At 37.2% G+C, this 24,534-nt stretch overlaps 1 protein-coding gene across 9 annotated transcripts in view; it reads left to right on the top strand.

Annotated features, from left to right (window-relative positions):
• The window catches only part of Asph (aspartate beta-hydroxylase), a 192,244-nt gene that overhangs the window by 54,657 nt on the left and 113,053 nt on the right, over nucleotides 1-24,534 (top strand). For all 9 annotated transcript variants that reach the window (XM_090338865.1, XM_090338861.1, XM_090338864.1 and 6 more), the window contains 7 exons: nucleotides 8,313-8,405; nucleotides 11,365-11,439; nucleotides 16,343-16,465; nucleotides 18,209-18,241; nucleotides 18,881-18,931; nucleotides 19,391-19,438; nucleotides 19,850-19,876. In XM_090338865.1, coding sequence (XP_090194991.1) covers nucleotides 8,313-8,405; nucleotides 11,365-11,439; nucleotides 16,343-16,465; nucleotides 18,209-18,241; nucleotides 18,881-18,931; nucleotides 19,391-19,438; nucleotides 19,850-19,876 — 450 coding nt within the window. The remainder of the gene's footprint in view (nucleotides 1-8,312; nucleotides 8,406-11,364; nucleotides 11,440-16,342; nucleotides 16,466-18,208; nucleotides 18,242-18,880; nucleotides 18,932-19,390; nucleotides 19,439-19,849; nucleotides 19,877-24,534) is intronic.

Here is a 24,534-nt window from a genome sequence, read left to right as displayed (position 1 = left end):
AGACTTCAACTAATCTCATTCAAGTAGATATTATATTTTGTCCAACTGCATGGGTACAAGTAGATATTATATTTTGTCCAACTGCATGGGTATTCATGGTTCAACTAAAAAATATTTAAACTTCAACTCAATGACTAGGCAATTTTTATGCTTTTTCTTCATGTTGTCTAAGGACAATTAAAACCAGCAAGGCTATCGCCTTTTAAAATAAGTCAACTAAGGGTAGATTTTTATAATCCTAAGTAGATAGGAATCGGAAGACTGTGGGAACCCTTGAAAAATGAAAATTAAATACTGAAAGTGTATGTTTTTGTATTTAACAAAATTTTGATCTAAATAATTTAAATGAAATGGTTTGTTCTTAGAAATTTAAAAAATTATATTACTCTCATTTTATTATAGCTTAGTATGTAGATAATATTTGGGTAATATAGTCATCTCAAAGACAATTTTACAAAAAAATTTGAAAGCCTCTTATTTTGACTGATCTGTTAAAATCTTTTAATACTCAAATTCCTTTCTTTTGAATGAGTTTAATTTAAAAATTTTAAAAATCTAAGTTTATGGGTGCTTTTTGTATAGCTGATTGTCTTGAACTTTTCCAGTGAGATGCAGACATGAAGAAATGATACTTGTTGCATTCATTCTAAAAATGATGAGTTCATAGAGGGGGTTTGATTTTATTCTGACTTAGTCATGTAACTGTTGAACTTCAGCAGCTTTAACAGTTAATTGGATAGAAGGGATTTTCTTATATGCTTCCATTAAAAAAGGAAATAAGAAAGTAGGCTTTAAGAAGTCATTTTCCATGAAACGTGTCTGGTGACTTAGACTGTGTTTGGTTCCTTTCTCCTGTGTCATCTGTTCCTTTTTCAGCACATGTCCATTGGCAGGTAACTTTGTCCAAATTGATTACTGGGATTATTTCACAATGAAGCTACACCTTGGAAATGATGGCTTTCATCTTTAAGTTGAGCACAGCTGTTGCAGATGTATAAAGCAGCTTGTACCTCTGTACCTCTGTCTCAGCCAGGATCCCTGTTTCTACTTTCATTGATAATTTTTGAGACAAATACTTGCCCACTAGCCCTAAGTCCCTTATCCTTTACAGGAAATGTGTAAAGAGATCTACTGATCCACTTGTACTTCTGTGAGCTCACTGGGGAACACAAGTAAAAATAATAGTATTTGTTACAGATGTGCAAAGACAGGAAAACGTCATTCTTTAAATACTACTGATAGAACATGAAATCATAGGATGTGGTAGGTAAATGCTAGAAGTAAGAAAGGAAGCAAATTGTAAGCAAGATAGACAGGAGTCTGAGCTTATATCACTGGGTTCAGCAGCAATTTTGATTTTATCTCATGCTGATTCTTATCCTGTGCAGTGGGGGTGGTAATGAGAATTCTGATTGGTGAGACCTGCCATGTAAGGGTCCATTTGTTAACAACTGTTGGGCACAGAGGACTGGAGCAGAGCAGGCTGTCAGTAAATGTTTATCCAGTGCTTTTTATAGACCTTAAAAGCAGGCTGATTCTGGAGTTTGTCTTGTCTTCCTTATCCCTCCCCTGCTTTGCTCCACCCCAAACAAAGAGTCAAATGGATGGACCACAATGAATAGTTCAAAGAAAAGTCAGTGGAAACGGTCTTTTTCCACACTCTTGGTCAGCAGTAATTTCAGAAAATGGAAAGAATGATAAGAACATTGATATATTGATAAATACCATTTGATTACTAGGTATATTAAGTTTGTTTTTTTCAGTAAGCACTAGCCATTCCTTCCTCAATCTAGAGAGAAAAGTTCATATGTTTAGGAAACTTAAAGGTGAGTATCATTAAACAGAATCATAGGTTGTTTTCATGAAAATCTTGCATTAATCTGAAAATCATCCTTAGTTATAATCTTTTACCTCCTATTCCTTCTCCCCTTTTGCCCAAGGATATGATTATGTGAACTAAAATTTTACTCCAGGTCCTGGCTCTGGTTTTCACATAGAAATTGATTTCTGCAAAAGCTTCAATTTTGTCAACCCTATAGATTAAAAGACCAACTGTATTTTTTGTTATATTTTTCCATGCCTTATCTGAATATCACTTTGTATATATACTTACAACTCCAAGTTAAGTCAGTCATGTACATCAGGACTTTGACTTTCATTTATAACTTGTTTGTCTTGAAAACCACTTTTCATCACATATTTAATATTAAGTAATATTTAATAATCTGTTTTAAGAGATTAAAGGAAGAAAACAGACACACCCAGTTTCTGTTAGGTTTGATAATTATATAAACCTCAAATGCTGTGTCTGTCATTTCCCACTTACTGGCTCATTCCGCTCATGCCTGAGGACTCATAGTGCTCCTGGGGCTAGATGAGTCTGGTGATACAGATGTGCAGTCTCTAAACTACTGTGAGCTAAGACAGGGGCCGAAGGTGAAAATGTATGTGCTGCTGGCAGATTCTACTGCCATTCCCTCTGTCTACAGTGTGCTGCTTTTCTGGGTCGATGGCAGCATTGCCTCTCCTTGTCCGACTCCACACTGAAGCAACGAGTGCCTGTAGTTAACTGGGACCCGCCCAGGCCCTGGATCCCTGCAAACCTTGGTTACCGCAGCCTTCATCCTATTTCATTCCTTTGCTTCTCTGCCTGCATTAGTAACTGACAACAGTTGGTATTCATTGTTTGTTGAATGGTGAAAAGACAAGTGGAGGATTTTCTTAGGCCTGTTAAAGAACACTGTTGCACACTGTTAACAAGAAGAGACATACTTTGGTTAAAGAGGAAACCCCAGAAGATTCTCTACTAATTATAGTTAAATTTCTACTGCCTTGGGAGTTGCCCGTGACTGTTCTTGTGACTAGGTGTCAAGGAGAGGGGGAATAGATATATTTAAAAGAAACCAAGAAAAACATCAATTTGCAAGAACATAAAGGATCTCAATTCTTTTTTTTTTTTTTTTTCCAGTCCTGGGCTTGGGCTCAGAGCCTGAGCTCCAGCTTTTTTCTTCTATGTATGTGGTGCTGAGGAATCGAACCCGGGTCTTCGTGCATGCTAGGCAAGCACTCTACCACTAGGCCAAACTCCCAGCCCTGGATCTCAATTCTTAAAGCACTTTAAAAAAAATTTTTTTTGGCCAGTCTGGGGCTTGAGCTCAGGGCCTGAGCATTGTCTTTGGACCTTTTCAAGGCTAGAGCTCTTACCACTTGAGGCTCAGAACCACTTCTGGCTTTTTGCTATGTATATAGTACCGAGGAATTGAACCTGGGCCTTCATTCATGCTAGGCAAGCACTCTACCACTAGGCCAAACTCCCGGCCCCTTAAAGCACTTTTAAAGGGCACTGATTTATCACTTTCCTGCATTTGTGGAAACTCACACATTGTCATGGGGCTTTTCTCCATGACAATGAGTTTCAAAGGTCATCGGCTAGATTCCAGTGCTGAGCACATGCATATACTGTATGGTGGTATGTGTCCTTTAATTGTCTTGTACAATGTTAAAGATGAATGCATTCCTTCCAATCATGTAGGACCCCCTGTAAGTCCCGAAAGCTGATTCTTATGAATTTTTCTTTTTAGTATTTAATCATGATTTACAAGATGTCTTTTGAAATCTGTCCACCTTGGAGCATGTAAAGATGCTTTAGAAAATACTTCCTTATTGATATCATGGGTCAGCTTTTAGTTTGCACTATGCGTAAGCATTTTGGTGAGTTCTGAGACTGCTGTTTGTGTACTTACTGAGATCTGCTCTCACTGGTTGAATAAGCAAGCCTGACATGGATGATCAAGGTCAGTTCCTGTGTGCCTTTCTTGAGTATTGATTTCTTCATAGGATATTTCTCAGGTTTCCTGTATCACTTAACATATTCCTGAGACATCTTGTTTTATATTGTTAGATGACTTACATGGGATATAGTAGCTGTTCTGTTTATCTTTAATTAGAATATCAGGAGGTAATGTGATCCAGATTAGTAAGACCAAAAATTTCCTGAGTGGATACCATTGAATTGGTAAATATATATTGATTATTTTATATTAAAAGACAGTATTTTATGAGATAGTTTATGAAATCTTGTGACAGAATGCTAAGAATTTCCAGCTTTCATGGATGGAGAGTTTTCATATGCAGTTAATTCTTAATCTGCAGCTCTAAGTCTTTCAGCTCCTAATCCATAGATTCAACCAATTTGGGGTTGAAAAGCTTTGGAGAAAGAATTTATATGTGTGCTACACATATACAGATGGGCTTTTTTTTTCTTGTTATTATTTCCTAAATCTTACAGTCTGAATCTTTACCTAATATTTACATTGCATTAGGTATCACCACACCTATGTAGATGAAAATCCAGTCTATGGGTGATATACAAATACTGTAATACTGTACAAAAATCACTTTACTGTAATCACTTTATGAAAAAGACTTACTTTTTTTGTATCCATGATGGAGGTGGACTTCCTGGAGTCAGTGTTATTGGGCACCAATGGGTAAATATAATTCTTGGGAAAAGTGAGTCCTTCACGTTCCTTCAGAGTGACCCAAGGTCTCAGGGTGTCTGACATTCACTTTCTGGCCCACTCGTTTGCTGTTGCCTGGGTTCTCTTGCTCTCCAAACTGCACCATTCCAGTTGAGGAATTCTGTGCTTGCCCTTTCCTTTACCTGGAAAACTGCCAGTGGAACTCTTGGCCTACTCTCAAGCTTCCCACAGAAGTTGGGTGAAATGCACTTGGTGTGCCCTTTCTTTACACATTGATTGCACACAGACTCTCTCCTTTCCCAATTATGTGGCCCTCCTTCCGCTTCCATCAGATACTCTAAATTGGTTTTCACTGGTTTCCTTGCCTTGAAAGTAGGTGTTTTGTGTGTTCATTTATTGTAGAATAGTGCCTGCCATTAACAGCCCCTAAGGAATATTCACAAGTGCATATTTATGGGGAGAATTACATTTGTTCATTGTAGTCTGATGCATTTGGGCAGCAGAGAATAATAAGGTAATCATGGACCCAGAGTAATTGTGTGAATGATTAAAACTTCTGAGAATGGTTGTAAAGCTAACTTACTATAACATTTTTAATTAAAATCAGAGGAATAATTATATGGCTAGTAAATGCAAGGCAGAATGTTCCTATTATCCTATGAGCCTGTACCATTAAAATTGTGGTCTATTTTAAGGCAACTGAACAACTTCCCCACTCACAGTGTAGTATTTGTGGTGAATTTGCAATATTCAGCCTGAGGAGAAACCCAGGCGTATGAGGCAGCAGTGGTGGGTCATTTTGCCACTTTCTAGGTTATAGTTGTGGTTGCCATAATTAAAACAAAACAAAACCAAAAAGCTGCTGGGGACATGTGGAGGATTTCCTCAGGGTCTGAGAAAGCAGCAGAGCTAGAGACTAGAGGGCTCCTTTGCCTGTAGACATTGTCTCTTCTTAAACAAGTATGTCCCAGGGATTGCTGCCTCTGGGCAGACTCTGTCTGGATCACTTGTGCAGTAAGAAAGCTTGCTCAACCCACAAGGTGGCTTGTAAATGTGTAGACTTGTAAACTGATATATCTTGTTTCAAAATGGAAATTTTGAGTATTTTAGAATCTCATTGCTATTCTTTTTCCCTTTGTACTGCCTAATAAATCCAGCTTGAAAACCTTTCCTTTGATTGTGAATTACTCTTATGTAATTTTTGTCTCCTGTTTCATTTGTTTGTGTGGCAGTTTTTATTTTTACAGTAGCATCATAGAAACTCATTAATGTGAACTCTTCCACATAGATTATTAAAGCAGTTTCAGTCTAGAGAGTTTTTGTTTACACTTTTAAAAGTTTATAGGGTCTTAGGAAAGACCCATTAATATGATCGATCTGGTGTCTGACTTATACAATATTGCTTAATTATGTGTTTATGCTGATTTCACCCCTGGAAATATCTGTTACCAGGTTTATTTGAAGACATACAATTCCACGACCACTTTGGATAGGAAAAAAAAAACTCAACTAAATTTTTTCATATTACCAGCTTCTACTTCCCTTAAGTATTTAATGGTCCTCGTGTTTTACCTTTTCAATTTTAAAGACAAATCATTCCAGCCAACTCTTTGAGACATTATATATTTGAACAATGGTCCACTCAGAAGCAATACTTTTAGCATTGGAATGTCTTTTATTTTATTTTTATTGTTACTGGAGAGGTGATGTATAGAGGGTTACAGTTACATGAATCAGATAATGAGTACCAGGTTCTTTTTGAATCATGTCTCCCCTTTCCTCACTTTTAAATAAAATCTTCCTCCAAGTTCATGACATGTTCAGGAAACAAGTATTATTTATTTATATTTCTTTAATTAATTAATTTATTTATTGCCAGTTTTGGGCTTGGACTCAGGGCCTGAGCACTGTCCTTGGGTTCTTTTTTTTTTTTCTCGAAGGTAGAACTCTGCGATTTGAGCCTCTGCACTATTTCTGGCTTTTTCTATGTATGTGGTACCTAGGAATTGAACCCAGGTCTTCGTGCATGCTGGGCAAGCACTCTACCACTAGGCCAAACTCCCAGCCAGGAAACTTAAGTATTTTTTGATGTGAAAATATTTTGTAACTTAAGGCACCTAGGGAAGCTATTCATGAAGTTTGATGTGTATGTGTATGGGGTGGGGGTGGGGGGTAATGAAGAAGGACAACAGTTTTCTTTGTTGAAAGTAACTGGGGCTGTCTTGAGCAAACTAGATTTATGATACCGCAATGGTATATAGGTACTACACTAGAGAGGTGACTCTTGTAAATAGTAGCAAAATTAATGGGAAGCCTTTTAATCCACAGCTCTTAGCCATTGAGGGCAGTGAGAAGGCCTACCCTGCAGGTCCACTCTGCAGTCATTGAGATTGGCAGAGCGCATGAACATCATTGGGCCCCTGCAGCGTTCAGCACATGGTCATGTGGTACTACTGTTTTGAGAGAGGGAAAGGACAAATCACCATTTCAAAAATTCTTCAGCATTCTCCCACTCACACAGCAGACCTTGCCCAGTCACTGTTGAGGGATGCACAGGTAGATTAAGTGACAAGTGAGAATAGTCATTCTGTGTCAGCAATGGGAAGTGTTTGAAGAGGTCTTCACCCCTAGTTGTTAATAACTCCCAGAAGCAACCACAATGTACAGTGGATGTTTTCTACAATTCTCTAGGAGTCCCTTTGTAATTAGAGGTACACTTACTGTGATAGTTTCTAGTGCTCCCCTCCAGGCATGTGCAGTGTTGGAAATGCATGAATGGAGTAGGTAGAAGTGCCATGGTGGGTGTTTGTCCCAGTGTCAGGCTCTCTAAGACTTGGGAAGAGGAACTCTTGGAAGTACTCATGCTGTCCATGAGTAAAAAATAAAGAGGTAAACTCAAAGAAGCTGGGCACTGGTGGCTCATGTCTGTAATCATAGCTACTCAGGAGGCAAGAATGAGGTGAAAAAACACCCAAAACAAAAGAAAAGAGCAAAAGACATTACAATGAGAATTTTCCAGGTTAGAATAATATATGTTGATGACAAAAGTGCTTCATGTTCTAAGTACTAAGAGCAACTCCCTTGGTACTAACTTGACCCCTTTCTTGAGACCATGTCTATGCACTGAGACCCACACCTTCTTCACACAGGTTTTAGCTTCAGAGATGCTAGGATTCAGGAAGTATCTGAACCCAGATACCATTTTCTAAGTAGTATAATTGACACATTTTAATGTTCTATATATAAATTGAAATAACTAGTATTGTTATTTCAAAATCAGCATTCATGTTAATTCATTCTTGTATATTTTCTAAAAAGACTGTCATATCTTTTTAACTTCTATAAAATAATAGGATTGCTTATAGAGTTAGCCTCAAGAAAATTATAGTGAGTTAGGCATGGCTTTTTATTTGTAGATATTTGTAGCTTTTAATAATAATAAACACATGTAAATGAAAATGTAGAGAGAGTGCACATAAAAGAAATTTCAAGTTGTCAATTGCTGCTGAATTCTGATTTCTGGACTCTACATAATTAATCACTTAAACACCAAAGGACCTTGCATTCACTAAATTTCTCTTGGCAAGTTTAGTCATGACTGCTTAAAACATCCATGAATGACTCAAAAATTATTGTTTTTATTATATTTTATTGGAAAGTTAACAGAGATAATAAAAGCCTGTTGGAAGTTAAAGAGCAGACGACTTGCTCTTTCAATATGAGCTACATAGCACCACTGATTAAATGTTTTGAAAGGGTTATTTTTCCTGATTTAATAATGTCACTAAAAGGTTTAAACATTTAAGTTAACTTTGTGAATAAAAACTGCAGGGCTTAAAGAAAGATCTGCTTCCGAGCCAACATTCTCACCAGAAGAAGCTCAGCCACACCACGAGCCAGAGGGTCAGGCTCCTGTGGGGACAGGTAAGTGTCTTCCAAACCACGTAGGGTGCTCCTGGTTTGATAGGTGTTCTTTGCAGCTTACACATTCTTCATTTTCCCACAGTTTGTATTTCACTCTTTATAGAATTGTTTCTAGAATCTGGTAACAAGCTTCCCCCCCCTCCTGGGAAAAAGCAGTAGAGAGTGGTTTAAATTTTTGACATAGAGATTTTGAGGCACACTTGTTTATTGCTCAAGATCATGTGGCTAGCAACAGCAGGAAAAAAATGTGGTTTCTTGATGTCACTTCTAGTAGAATTGTAGCACATTATATTTATAGTAAAAGGAGATGCTTGTAATTGTCTAATTGGCTGCCCTTGTTTCCCCTCCCTACCTTGGGGCTTGAATTCATGGGATGCTGTCCCCAAACTTCCCCCTATCCTCCTCTGAAGAGTAGTGCCCTCCCAGTTGGGCCACAGCTCTACTTCCAGGCTTTTTTTTTTAGTGTTTAGTTGGTGCTAAGAGTTTTACAGTCTCCTGGGTAAATGTCAAACAGATCCTCAGATCTCAGCTTCCTGAGTATCTTAAGGTTACAAGTGTGACCCACTATCACCTGAACCCCTATGTTTTATATTAGAGTTCCCTTGTATATCATAAGGCATCTCAGACTAACATTTGATTATATTCTATAGAGATTTGTAGATGAGTTCAGCTCATTTGCAGATATTCAAGACATTATGACCCAGAATATTTGTAAATCTTGAACTATTTTAATAGTACATGGAGTTTTAATCTGTCAATGTCATGATCATAGAATGTTTATTATAAATTATCTTTAGTTTCTGCATTTTCATGTTTGAGCTTGTAAAGAATATTGGTTTCATTATGCCACCTATTGGAACTATTAGGTATGACGCTACGTAGTTAATGATAGCTTAAGCACTGGGTCCATACAAAGGAGTACTATGATTTTTCTTTATTTGAAAGATCAGTGTATTCTAAGTTTTATTGTTTATCAATTCATAATTATAGAGACGTTTATTATAATTCAAAAGCTTTTGAATTTAACACTTCAAATTTTAGTTTGTACTAAATAAATTTATAATTTGAAAATCTTGTTTTTAAGGTTAGCACTGCCACTGATAGAGGTCATTTGCTCCCCCACCTGCTATTTTTATAGCTGATATATTTGCAAGTTATTGATCATTTATTCCTACAGTTTATTATTAGCCATCTCATCCCTCTCCCCCACATACTAACATCTCAACTTCTTGGCAATTTTCTTTTGGCATGCCTGTTGCCATTTCAAATTTCTTTCCTATTCTTTAGATTCTCTTTCTCCTGTGACTCTACTTATTGCGTAAACACAATTGTGTAGCTCTCTTAAAAATAATCAATAGCAGTTGCTGATAGCTCACACATCGAATCCCACCCACTCAAGAGGCTGAGATGTGAAGATTGCAGTTCAAATCCAGGTTGGGCAAAAAAGCCTATGAGACTCCTATCTTCAGTTACCTACAAAGAGGCTGCAAATGGAGTTGGGCTTACATGATTGAGCACTAGCCTTGAGCAAAACCGCTTAGGTACAGTGTCTAGGCTCTGAGTTCAAGCCCCAGGGCCAGCACGAATAACAATAACAATACTAATAAATAAAAATAAAGTCCTTCCTCCTTTCTTGATCCTTACATGCTATCTAATCCATCTGACTTCAAAAAGAAGCATGGAAAATGAATCTCATGGTGTGTCCACCCAGTGTGAAGAGCCATTTCTGTCCCTCTTCTGTTCTGTGGAGCTTAGATAGTCACTTAGGGTGGGAGGGGCTATTAAAGAGTTAATCAGAAGAGTGGAGTACAGCACACTTGTTAGATACTCTTCCTCTCTCTGTGGCTGGTGTTCTCAACATTTGTAGTATTTGGAATCCTGCAAAGAACTGAAACATTGTACCACAATTTATAAAAAGATGGTTGATGAAATAGCATCTGTAAAGGTACTATATGGTATGCCTTAGGAATGGCTTTAAGTGATTTGTATAAGAGATCCCATAGTTTCCCTGCCTCAGGTTCAAGTTAACTTGTTGCACTTTTGATGCTGATAATTACCTCTTTGAACCAACTTATGCCACTGTGGTTATTTCCTGTGGCAGCATTTATGATATCAAGGTGAGGGCTAACACTCCTTTTATTTACAATATAGATTGTGTTTTATGCAAAATTGACAACAATGTTAATGTAAATTAGTAGCTTCTAATTTGCTGGATGGTAGTGATGTGTATCTGATAATCCTAGGAGCATGATGGTCTTGTTGGATGGATAGTCATCATTTATGTTCAGTTTTGTATTTTGCCATTTGAACCTGTCAGTGATGGCTCTCTAGAGCTCAAAGGATTGTTACTTCCACTATGTGATCATTTTCTACTTGTGTTTCCAGACTTGTAGGCATGATCCTCTAATTCTGAGCTCTCTCAGGGCTCTCACTAGCAAACTTGCCTCTTTCTCTCCCACTGGCCATTCCTGGCCAAGGGAAGGAAAGTGTTTGGTCGTGTTGTTCAATTGACATTGACTTTTGTACCACATCCTTGCTGTCAATCATTAGTATGATTTTTTTCAAGCTAGAAATGAAAGCCCTTTAACATTTTCTAAAAATTATTTTAAATAGTTATATAAATGGTTTTTATGTCAATTTATGAGTACAGTACATCTTAATCAGTGCAATCCTTTCCATCTTTCTCCCCTATCTTTCCCACCAAGTATTTTTATATTTGATGAGGCTTTTGTTAAAAGGACAAATCTGTACCTGAATCAATTTCAAAACTTGTATTGCAAGTCCTTCAATACTCCGTTTCTGTTGCAAGACAAAACCAGTTCTAAATATCTACCATATTTGTCAGCATAGAAAAAGATGTGGCAAACTGACATTAGGCAAATACATTGTAACGTATATTCATTAGTGTTCTATTTACTAATGTTTATATGTTCTGCTTAGTCATGTTTTGTAATTTTAGAATCCGAGGATATTGAAGATGAAATAAAAGAACAGACTCAGTCTCTCCTCCATGAAATGGGACACATAGAACATGGTATGAATTAAAATATACTATACTATCATGAATTACTAAAATCTCTGCATAAGATTACTTAGATTTTTAAAAAATAAAGTGTTAATTACATATTGGGTGGGGGTTATAATTTTTCCAAGTTATTGAAATATTACTAGATGGACTTCTTTCCTCCTTACTAAACATATTTAATACAAAGATGACATGAATAAACTAGAATAAATAGGAACAATGTGCTGGCTTACATGGGGTAAGCCAGGTGTGGTGGCTCACGCCTGTAATCCTAACTACTCAGAAGGCTGAGATCTGAGGATCTCAGTTCAAAGCAAGTCCAGGCACCAAAAAGTCTGTGAGATTCTTATCTCCAGTTAATCACCAGAAAACTGGAAATGGCACTGTGGCTCAAGGGGTAGGGCGGTAGCCTTGAGCTGAAGAGCTCAGGAACAATGCCCAGATCCAGAATTCAAGCCCCATGACCACCACCACTAACAACAAAAGAGTAGTCTGGAGTTAAAGAACATGGACCATTGTACTATTGTGGCTCCCCTAGAAGCTGTCCATGTCCTCCCCCAAAGTGTGTGTTTGACTCACACTTGACTAGCTTTCCAAAACAAAAGGACAAACTTATAAGTTGTATTACCAGAGAAGTCAAAACCATACTACTTGCATACAAAATATAAAAGCTGTTTCCCAGCACTTCTAATTCCGGTGGAATTGAGAGTTCTTTATAGAGTATTAAATCATAGTCCAGCAGTAAGTATATAAAGCTATTTCTTTAAGCAACCCTCAATATTGGCAGATAATACAGCCCCCAAATAAAACTATTTGTTTTAGTGAGAACCCAGATCGTGAAACACAGGATACTCTGGGGTTTGCCAGTCATAGATAGAGCTCAGAGGGAGTTTCCTGTAAGAAATTTGTTCTTCATGTAGGAGGAAAAGATTCTCAGAATTCAACCTAGACAGTGTTGTAAGCAGAGAAAACCATGTGTGTGTGGAAGGCCAGTGGCAAGACTGAATGTTGTTGAGGATGGCCAGCACACTAACTGAAGACGTGGAGAGTGAGGAGAAGAAAAGATGCCTGAATCAAAGCCATTGGGGATGTTTAGGGGTGTTCTGCATTCTGCTTGATAAATGGGAGGGAGAGGACCTCTGTGCAGCAGGGAGGTCAAAAGCAAGGTCAAGTGAGTAAAGATGTTTCTCAGACTCAGTTTCAGCAAAGATGAGGGATGATGAGAGGTGGAAAATCACAGCAAGTACTGAGGCCAATGGAGCTGAGTAGCTCATTGGAAGAGGAGCTCATCATTCTAGTGAGTAATGGCCCTGTTCATCTTTATGGAGACTTTTGGAACAGGGACGGACACTAGGTCTAAGTAAACTCCATCTTGTCCTTTCTGCCTTCTTGGCATCTTAATATGTGATGGGTACCTTTTCTGACCATTCTAGAGGTGATACAGGTAATCCTTGGAACTGCAGGTGTGTAATGAGTTGCTGAGCACTTGTGTAGAGGTAGTATAGTCATTCTCTGAATTGCTGGTGTTTCATGGGCTATTTAGGTCCAGGAAAGTTTTGCTCCTGAGAATACTTGCCCAAAGTGGCCTTGGATTCTTCCCCTAGATAACTAGCTCTTGACTGCCCTTGACGATTTCCCCTAGATAGCATGCTTTGCTTCTGTAAAACATGTTTTGCTAGTCCTCATACCATGTGACATCTGCCTAGTGGTTTTTTTTTTTCTTCTATAAACTTTGTGCTAGCTACATTTGGAGTCACACGTGTTTTGGAAACATGAGTCCACTTGAAGTAGCCAGAGGCCGGCTTTCTGATAAAGACTCCCAATTTGACATCTTTCTTAAAGAATGGGTTCTCTAATCTCGTTGATTGAATTCCCTTAAAACACTTAGCCTTAGAAGACTACATTGAGAGCTGGAGCTCTGAGCATGATTTTTATGGTCTGCCCCTTTGTGTGGCTGTAGCCCTGGTGACTCTTCTGACTCCAGCTCTTCCCAACCATACATGACCTTTCTGTATGAGAGTGTCTTGTGGGTGGCTCAGACATGAGCTGTGTCTAGCCCAGAATGCTTGCTTTTTCCCAGCTTCTAGCTCTCACAGCTCCTCCTCACGCCTGTCTTGCACTGAAGTTAGGCTAGCTTTTGGTATTTTTGTTAATGGTCTTGCTACTCTTGTATAATTTCTTTTTAAACATTTTTATTTATTATTGTAAAGGTGATATACAGAGGGGCTACAGTTATGAAAGTCAGATAAAGAGAACATTTCTTTTTGAACAATGTCACACCTTCCTCTTGTTCTCTCCCAGTTTTTCCTTCCCATCTTCATCCACAAGTTGTATAGTTCATTTTCAACATAATGTCTAGTATTACTGCTGCATTTGTTCACCTTTTGTCCCACCATTTCTGTCCCCCCCCCACACACATAGTATCCCAAAGACAGATAAAAGGAAATGGAAATAAACAAAAAACACCTTTTGTTTCCATCTCCTGGAGTTCATTTAATAAATATTATCTAAATGGTTTCTTACTATAAAAACTCAGCACTTCACTTTGAGATGTCTTTCTTCTTGCTTTGAATCGAATCCTTAAGCAAGTCCTGTCAGTATTGCCTCATTGCCTTTACTCTGTCTCTTGCTTCTCCACTACCCCAGCTTTGACTGTCACCTGTGGTGGCATCTGGCTGTGATTCTGTTTCTGTTCCTACTCCCTTATAAACTATGGTTGCTATAACCCAGCCAGTTCTCAGTCTCTGTCTGCCTTTTAATCTTTTCTTCTAGTTCAACTTGTCTTCTCTCTTATCCTTGCAATTGACAAGGCTATCCCTGGTATTTCTACTTGTTATATTGTCTGCATCCAGGTATTACCTACCTCTGTTCATCTCATTAGAAGCAGTGTGACCTTCTTGCCCCTGCCATCATGCATTTCATTATTGGGTTCTTGCCCTACCCCACCTTTTATTAGCTGGACAGCCAGGAGAAGGACTCAGTGCTTTATCCTTCAGAGCAACAGGAGAGTGAGTCCTGAGGACTGGGCAGCGTGTGGATCTAGTGAGCCTCAGGATGCGTTTCAGGTGTAGTGTTGCTGGCCGAACAGAGGACAGTGCATTGCAGGTTCCCTACCCAACACAGAGACCCTTCTGCTGACTACCTCTGAGCTGCTCTGGAGAGAATGAGGGAGAAGAATAAAAGAGAAATAAGGCTACTAGAAAACTCGTAGTACAATTTTCAACAGGAATTATGGATTTAGTGACTTATTATTGAGTAGTAGAAAATCTGAAATGAGGCGAGAAATATGGGAGGTTGTGATGGGAAGACAACATGAAATGGTGTTCCCCCCTCTTCATGAATAATATGGGTATAGAACTTTACAATAACTGAAATCATAAATCTAAACATCCCCCATATATATGAATGTTATACTGTGTTTTCTCTATGCATAAATACTTGCTCATGCACTATGGCTATAGCTTTGGAACTTTGAAGTGAGACAGAAAACTAACATAAATTTCTTTTAAAATTTCATTTAAACACCACTATGATGAATTTAAGTTGTGAACTTTCACTTGTTCATTTAAACAAAGCTGTTTAGGGCTTCATGTGGCATACTGAATTATCAACATCACCACTCCTGGACTTTGGGTTCACACTTAAGTAAAATAAGGTAACTAAGCACAAACACAGTGATACTGTGGCAGTCAGTGTGTTAAGCCAGATGACTGCTAAATGACAAATGAGTGGATAGCAAACACAAAATGGATACATTAGACAAAAAGGTGATTTCATGTCTCAGGTGAGAGGGAGATTTCATCACATACTCAGCACAGCATACAGTTTAGAAATTTTAAATTGTTCTGTAAGTTTTATATTTGATATTTCTGTACTGTGATTGACTCTGGGTAACTGACACTACACAAAACACACATAAGGTGGTGGTGGAGACTTGTAAATCATATCTACATTCATAAGCCTAGATGTGTCAGGAATAGCAACAATTTTATGAAAAAATTCAGTAAAATTCATAGTCATGGTGATGGTAGTAACATCTACTTGCTTATTTTGGACCATGCATTTTTCTAAGTGTTTTTCTTCTTCCAGCATGGTTATGAATATATATTTATTATTTCTATTTTATGGATAGAAAATTTCAGGTACAGGGCAGTTCAGTAATTTGCTTACAGTCACACAGCTGGTGTAGAACAGCCTTAAATGAAGAAGCCCAAATCTAGACCTAGTCACTGTAATGTACTGTCCGGGCTGGTTTGGCTCCTTCAAGTTCGTTAGTGTTATTAAAGTACTCTGCTGGAAACCATGTCCTGTTAATAGGGGGATGAGTTTTGGGTGGGTTTTTTTTTTTGAGGGGACATAGGTCTTGGTAATCATCTAAACCAAGTTGAAGTGGATTAATGAAGCACATCCATACAAAATGAATAGCTCAGTGTAACAGATCATTGAAGAAGAGAAAGTGGGCATGTCTGTGTAACTAAAGACCAGTGAAGATAGTTCAGGTGCAGAGTGTAGTAAAGGTATATCCATGGCCTACCATGTGATAGACCTCAGTGGCCAGCTGTTCTTTGCATTATAGAGTAGTCATTTTAAAACTACATAGAGTTTTATGTCAGTTCTCAGCAAAAGCTCTTTGTGGAACCATTCTTCTGACCAAGAGATTGGTAAAGAAACAGGTTAATAATTATGAACTCATCTATTCATCCATCAAATATACTGTGGGCAAAGCATGAGGTGCTTATGCCCCATGGGTTCATAGTCTAATGTAGACATCTTCCTCTGCCTTTAGACAGCCCTGGGTCAGTGCCAGATGACTGGACAGTAGTGTCTAAAGTCAAAAGGCCCTGCTCCTATATTAGCTGTTGCCTTTGGCCCTTTGTAAACCTGTGTTAATGTGTTCATTGTCCTTGTGTAGAAGACCTGCAGCTAGAAGCAGATGGACCTGCAGGAGAACCACAACCAGAGTATGCTGATGTCCTTCCAGTGATTGATATAGATGATAGAGTGCAGACCCTGGAACCTGAGACCTTCTATGAAGGTAGAATATATTTATTAGGCTCCAGGATCAAATACAGAATTGTAGTTATGGAAGTATTAAGACCCTTCAGAATCAGCATTGTTTAATTTTTAGATACTGCTTTAACTTGATTGATGGTAAAGCTTAAACTTTTAAAGTGAAATTTTCTCTAAATGATTTTGATTCAAAGCACAAGGAGCACTCAGTATATAAGTTTCTTACAGCAGTGAGGCAAATACTTCATTTGTTCTACAAAATTCAAGCAATAGATGAACTACTTCACTTACTCAATATCTGCAGTGGGTAGAACACAATTCATAGCTTCTATACCAGACACTGACAAGCTTTTTCCGTATACATCCAGTTAGTAAATATTTTATGCTTTGCAGCACATTCAATCTCTCTGCTCTCGCTGTGCAAAAGTAATCATTGATAATACCTAAATGGCCAGTATGGCTGTTTTCTGCATTCCTTTGTTTATAAAATCCTGTACAGGCTGGGAACTTGGACTAGTGTTAGAATGCCTGCCTAGCAAACACGAAGACCCAGGTTTGATTCCTCAGTGCCACATACATAGAAAAAGCCAGAAGTGGTGCTGTGGCTCAAGTGATGGAGCTCTAGTCTTGAGAAAGTCCAAGGGCAGTACTCAGGCCCTGAGCTCAAGCCCCAGGACTGGCAAAAACTAAAAATAAATAATACATAAATAAATAAAATCCTGTGCAATATCACTGCTGAAAGATTGAAAGAGCTTTTGAAAGCATAAGTGTCATGACAAAAATGGAGTTTCTCTATTCTTCCTTGTACTAAAGAGATTGGGAAATTCCTTTAAAAATGGGTACTGGTACTTGATAAGTAGATTCATTTCCAAAAGTTTATATCTATGCCTGTTGATTTGAGAAGGAAATGTACTTTCCCATAGAAATAGTGATGTAAGTGATGGTTTGGTGTCATGGCAATCTACAGAATTTATGTACTGTATGCATTTCGTGTCTAAATGCAAAGTGCTCTGAGCATATATGTACTTTTAGACCTACATTTACATTGCAAGTAGATAGTTATAGACTAGCTCTAGGGTCTTAGAGCTTTAGTAGTTACTTATGTTGTGATTCTGGGAGAAAAATTTCATAATTTATGAGTAAAGATACTAGTACAGTGATTTCCATATTTTTCATGTCCCTGTTTCCTATCTTTGGTCGCTAGGGCACAGAATTTCATAATGGTGCTGCTTTTACAACAAATTTTCATTAAGATGCTCAAATACTTAGAAATGTTAGGAAGGTTATAAGAATAGCAAGGACTATATGGTGGCACCACTATTACTGTCTGAGAAATGTGGGTTATCCACACATTTTCTGTTGAGTTCTACAAACAGACAACATCTACTTTATTCTTCCTTTGTTCTCATCAGTAGATCTGGGAGATGATAGGACAGGGGCAGAAAATGGAAAGGCACAGTGGAATGTGAAGTAGAACAGAAATTTACTTTTCCTGAATCTAGCCTTCATCATGATATTTTCCTACACTAGTTGTCCTCATGAAACACTGGGTTTGGTGCTTGTCCACCTTGTGGAGTTGTTATAAGGATTGGATAAGAGAATGTGAGATACATTTCAGAGTGGAATTGGGTGATAAAGTATTTAAACAGACATATACTCATACTTGTATATTTCATTTTCATGCCTATTTGGTTCTAAAAATCAATATACAGTGTACATAGAAATGGTTTTTATGAAAGTAGTACTATCAATTGAATTTGTTTTTCAGAAACTGAAGATAGGTTCTCTGTAGAAGAAACAGGTAAGATTTTAATATTTTTTAATTAGAAGGAATAGTTTCATAGACTAATTTATAATGGCTATTAATATTTTAATATTATAAAATTATCTTCCTCTAAGAACAGATGATTCATTCCAAGCTTGAACACCACGTGGTATTGCTTAGTGACATTTAAGAGCTATGTGGCTTTGGCACTACATACATATAAACAAGAACTGTTTTATAGTCTGGGAGATAGGCCATATAGTGTCCTTGGGTATGGAGTCCAGGTGAGAATTGGACTCTGTGTCACTCACATTGAATAGGCACAGGACTTCTCAGAGGTAGATACTACTGCTTGGATAGAGGAGAACTCACCCACTATTGTTTGGCTCTCTGTCTTTATCTGTTTTCATTTTCTAACTGTAGGTAATCAGAATATACTAAATGAGAATACAACTCTACTGTTTTGGGATTACATTACTGTCCATTTCTTGTTGATATAAAAAACTGCCTTATTCTCCTCTGTATTTGTATTTTGGTGCTGAGAGTTAATATGATCGATTATCTTTGTGATTTGATTAGACTTTTCTGTTCTTACCAGGAAATGTAAATTTTTGGTTTTGAATATTTTTAGAGAAATGTTGAGAAATTATTAACTTCCTATTTCCTAATTTGTAGTTCCACAGGACCATAATCTGGATATGGAAGAGATGATACAGGAAATCCCAGGTTTGTGATTATAAAAATTATTCATAGGAGTTCCTTTTTGAAGCAGTGACCAAGGGACTATTTTAACTCAAACAGTTGACTCTAATTCTATAACAGATATTTCTTCACAATATTTTAAATCACTTTTGAATCAAATATTTATATAAATTGCTAAACATAGTTAATATTATATAAAGAAAGGAGAGGACTTTGGTCTTGGTAGGATGCTGGAAATTGAGAAGACTGTATGGTATTAGTGTCAGGCTGGGCTCATATTTCATTGTTGAAAAGTCCATCTTTGCAGCTTAGACTGCAATAGATGTAACTTTGTTCGGCTTACATTTTGTAAATGGTGATAATAGTTTATGCCTTATATGTTTGTATAGGCTAGCAATAAATTCAAACTCTATGAAGATGGTGTCTCATGCTGTGTTTGGTGCTTTCCATGCTTATGAAAGGTGTGTTGTTTTTTCATTTTAGTTCCCAGTGAACCAGTGGTAGATGATGACAGACAGCCTCCCACTGCAGGTACTGGATGAATATTTTCATTACATTTTTTAATAAGTCTCTTCAGTTGTAGTACTATGTTTAGAGGGTAATTTTCCCTTCAAAGAGGTCAAGAAGCAATTTTGGCAAGACATTGTGTCTTGGTACAAAATTATCGTCTTCAGAAAGCATCTAGGCATCTATCTCTGTCTCAGCTCATCTACCAGCACATGTGCCATGACAAAATGGCGTGTTAAGTCACAGTGCTAATTTTCTATGTTGTGCTCTGAGGAACTTTTATGAAAATAATTTATCTACCCTGTCTTTGCTTTTAGGCACAAGAATTTATTAGTAACTATGCAGATACTAATGTCTAAAGTATAGAATATTGTGTTTAGTGAGCTTCAGTGACTTGTTTAATGATTTATTTCATTTTAATTCTCTTTCTCACAGATGACATACCATACCAAGACGAACCAGGTTTGCAAGTGTTTATCAAGCTTATCCCACCTATTTGTCTTAAAAATATATCAGTTTCACTAGACACTATGCTGGGTATGAACTATATAATTTGGGGAAGGGGAGGAAGTTGAGGGAGAAAATGAGAGATGGGGTGACACCATTCAAAGAGAAATGTACTCATTATCTGACTTATGTAACTGTACATTACCTTTAAAATTTTAAAATTTTTAAATCCAAAAAAATATAAATGTGACTATAAGATGGAGAATTAGGTTTTAAGCTATAAATATGGTAACTGAGTATCCAAATGAAGAGTTATTTTCAAAGAATCACGTCTTGAGCATATTCTTTAAATATTCTAGTGGTTCTACCATCACTTGAACAATTTCTTCAACTTTTTACAAGTTGCACTTACAAATTGTTCCAAACACTGGTTTCATTATTTTACGGTTCATCTTTTTAAAAATGAATTTTTCTCTGAATATTATTCTTTTAATTATTATTGTTTAGTTGTACAAGAAACTATTATTCTGTAAGTCAGATTATGAATACACTGCTTCTTCAGCCAATATCAACTTTTCCTTTATTCTCTCCCACTTTTTCTCTCCTGTACCTTCAAGTTATTTTTTACAGAATGTACATTGAATATAATGAATATATTTGCCTACTCTTTTCTCCCTACATTCCGGTGCACCCCTCTCTCTTTTGACTAATATATATGTACAACTTGTTTAGTCAGACATCAATTACACTAATTGCTTTTACAAGTTAATGCCACTATCAGAGGGAATTGATGGGCCTTGCAGGGAAGGAGAAGACAAATTAGATGTTGGGCTTACTAGCATTGACAGAGCAGTCTGGGAAATCTGCGGCATGGACAGTACCACTTAAGGCATTGTAACTGCTCTACTCTTCAAGCATTCCATGTATTCTTTTCTTGTCCTCCATCAAGTAGATTATAGGCTCCTGTTTCACAGATGAAAGAAATAAGATTTGGGAAAGATAAATAATTTGCTTAAGATTGGAAAATAGAACCTTTGATGAATACTTTTAATTAAATTTTTTCTTTAATAGTGATGGTCAAAAGAAAGTACCAGCTAAGTGGAACTTAGTTTATGAAGTAAAGTGAAAAAACAATACGAGCTGTGGTTGAATTGAATACAGAAGATAGGGTATATATGATACCATTGGACAACTTCTGGATTGTACTAATCTAATATATATACATAATATATATATGTAGACACATAGATAAATAGATAGATAGATAGATTATATTTCAATGTTTTTTCTTTAAAAGGGGTGCATTGTGTACAGGAGGGTTAAATGCTTTATAGACAAGAAAAGAAACTGTACTAGAACCAACTTATTCATCATCATCCCTTTCATCTTCATCGTCATCCTCATCTTCCTCTTCCTTTTTCAGCCTTCACCCCCCCACCCCTGCTTTTGTTGCTGCATCAGGCTTTCCTTTAGTTCGGTAGGCAGCAATATCCTTTTTCATATTTTTCCTTCAGCTTTGCAGCCGTCTCATAAAGCTACTTGTTATCTGCAGCAGTACTGTTCCACATCTCTTCCAGGTTTTTTTTTGCAACATCACCAATAGACAGAACAGGATGTTCCGCTTAGTTTTTAGGGTGATATTCCGAACAGAACAAGAAGGCCGAAGGAGGCCTCTTGACTACACTGGGATCCTTGAACTTCTTTTTTGTTTCCCTCTCTTTTTGAAGGATGTAGGTTTGTTTTCATTTCTCTTTCATAACGAGCCTTGTCCGCCGTGGCCATGTCTTCAGATTCCTCTTTTTCTTTAGCAGACAGCCTTCCACCTCTCTGAGCATTTCTTAGAAAGCTCTGAGAAGGTGACCAAAGTTCTTCTTCATGTGCTCCTCCCAGCAAGTTTGCACAAAGAATGCATATGATGACATTTTTGCATCTCAGCTTCTTAGGATTTCCTTTGCGCATGTTTAGTTTTTCCTCCTAGTGGCACAGCGTCACTCGGTGCCCATCTGCCTCTCACTTGTCCCTGCCCTGTCTCTGTACAATATATTTTTTAAAAGAAGAAGTTAAACAACTTAGCTACTGAAGTTGCATTTGAACTTTCAATTTAAATAGGAAGTTTTGGAAAATTAGGAATTTAGAAATTAAAATTGGATACAGATTTAGGATTTTAAATACTTATTTTGGTCAATCCTTGACATAACTTAAACATGTATATTAGAAAGAACATTTTTGGCATACAGTTTCAGATTAGATCTAACAGAGTCTTTATTCAAACTTGTAAGAAGTATAAAATTAGATAACAGGCTAAAAGATATTATAAAAACGTGTTTTCATAGGTAGAATGTAATGATGACTATATCTCAAAATATTAACAAAGGGAAGTAAATATAGTATAAAATACTCATCATAATTTGATAGGATATTTGAGACTTGGTTCTGAAGTGTAGAATTTCTCAAACAAAGTAGATATACTAGAACAGAGGACTACTCTTTAATACTAAAAAATACCTCTGCAGAAATTCAGAAACTAGACCATAGAAACTAACTAATTTGCATATAAATGACAATATCAGTGGGGTAGAAATAGAAAATAAGCCTCATTTCAATGGGAAATTGTCTAATCATACCGATTTCCACATCAAGTGTATCCTAGAAAGCGTGATGCTGCATTGGACTAACCTTACAAGCCATGGTGCAGGCTTGCTGTCTGATATATTTGTTCATATGCAACTCATGCAGTATTTCATGTCCAACACAGAGGATACTAAACAATTCTAGTGAATGCCTACAAGGTCTACACTGTCATAGATCTTACATTTTAGCACGAGGCAGAAATTAATCAGTAATTTCAGGGTAAGCACTCAGTTACAGTTATAACAAGTGCTGTGAGAACCAGTACAGAGTGTAACAAGAGTCTATAATAAAGGGACTACCTGATTTATAGGTGAGGCTAGTGAAGATAAGAGCTGAGGTGAGAAAGAAGTCTCAGAAGTGCACTGTGAGTGACAACAGAGATGTGCCTGAGTTGGTGTAAGTCCGTACAGCAAAATCAGATCTGTGTTTTGAACTGGTTGACAGATCCAACATGTGACAGACTGAGAAAAAGACAAGAATGGATATGAGGTTATGGTTAGCTAACACGGTCATCCAGATATGATTTGTCCTTAAGTCATATCTCTGCCCAATGAGAAACTGAAGGACAGGGCAAGCTCAGAGGAGTTGTATTCTCTGAGACTCATATTCTCACACGTGACCTTGGCAAGAAATCTTTCACTGGATAAATGGAATGAACTGAGTTTAAACCAGGATTAGTATAGTGAAGGTGGAGAGGAATGAACCAAGCTGAGAAACGTTTAGTAGGTGAGATTGGTCGACCTTGACGTGGTGTATTTTCCCTAAGATAGGAGAGACTGCAAGACAGAAATGGGGACTAGAGGTCCTGAGTCCAACTCCGTGCATATCAATGGTGAGGTGGGCTTGAGACAGCCAAGGAGAGATCAGTAGACCTCATGATAGTGTTTGCCTCTGAGAAGAGAAGCTCCTGATTATGGGTGTGCTCCTGATTATTATGTGCTCATTGGAGCTAAACCCCAAAAGAAAATACCATGTATTCTCTTTAGATAGTTACTGCTTTTTAAATATTTAAATTACAAGAAAAAAATTTGAATGTATTATTAAAAATATGAGACTTCTCCAAAATAGATCATATAATAGTTCATACAGAAAAATTAAGCAGATACAGGAGGACTGATATAATCCCATGCATTCTAGCTGATCTCAGTGCAGTCAGACTAGTTCTGAACAACGCAGTAAAAGTCAAAAAACATTCAAACACTTGGAAGCTGAACAACACAATTCTGAACAACTCCTGGGTTACAGATCAGATCAAAGAAGAAATTCAAAAACTTTCTTGAATATAATGACAATCAAGAGACATCACAAAGGAACTTAAGGGACACAGCAAAGGCAGTTCTAAGGGGCAAATTTATCTCACGAGAAGCCCATATTAAAAAGACAGAAGAAGAGCATGTAAATAACCTAAAGAAGAAATTGAAACACCTAAAGAAGCAAGAAAAAGTTAATTCTAAAACAACTAAAAGGACAGAAATAACAAAAATAAAATCAGAAATATCAGAGATTGAAATAAGATCTACTATACACAAAATTAATAAATCAAAAAGTTGGTTTTTTGAAAGAGTCAATAAAATAAGACAGACCCCTGACAAGATTAATCATAAAAAGAAGAGGGGAGACTCAGATAAACAAGAGTAGAGACCCACGGGAACAAGCACTACTGATATCCAAGAAATTCAGTCCATTACGAATATGTACTACCAGGGCCTATATTCAAAGAAACAAGAAAATCTAGTAGAAATGGATGACTTCTTAAATAAATATACGTTACCCGCATTGAACAATGGTGAGGTAAACAAACTGAACAAACCAATTTCATACAATGAAATTGTGGAAGCAATCGGGGAAATGCCAACCAAAAAGAGCCCAGGTCCAGATGGTTTCACTGTGGAATTCTACAAGACGTTTAACGATGTAGTAACACCCATACTATTGAAACTCTTCTGAGAAATAGAAACAGAAGGAGCAACACCAAACTCATTTTATGAAGCTAATATTACACTCATCCCCAAACCAGGAAAAGACCCAACAAAAAAGAAAAC

Source organism: Megascapheus bottae, chromosome 9 (assembly GCF_031878675.1).
Source record: "Megascapheus bottae isolate mThoBot1 chromosome 9, mThoBot2.hap1, whole genome shotgun sequence".
Taxonomy (NCBI): Eukaryota; Metazoa; Chordata; class Mammalia; order Rodentia; family Geomyidae; genus Megascapheus; species Megascapheus bottae.
Note: the sequence above shows the minus strand (reverse complement) of the source record. Positions and strands in the feature narration are given on the sequence as shown.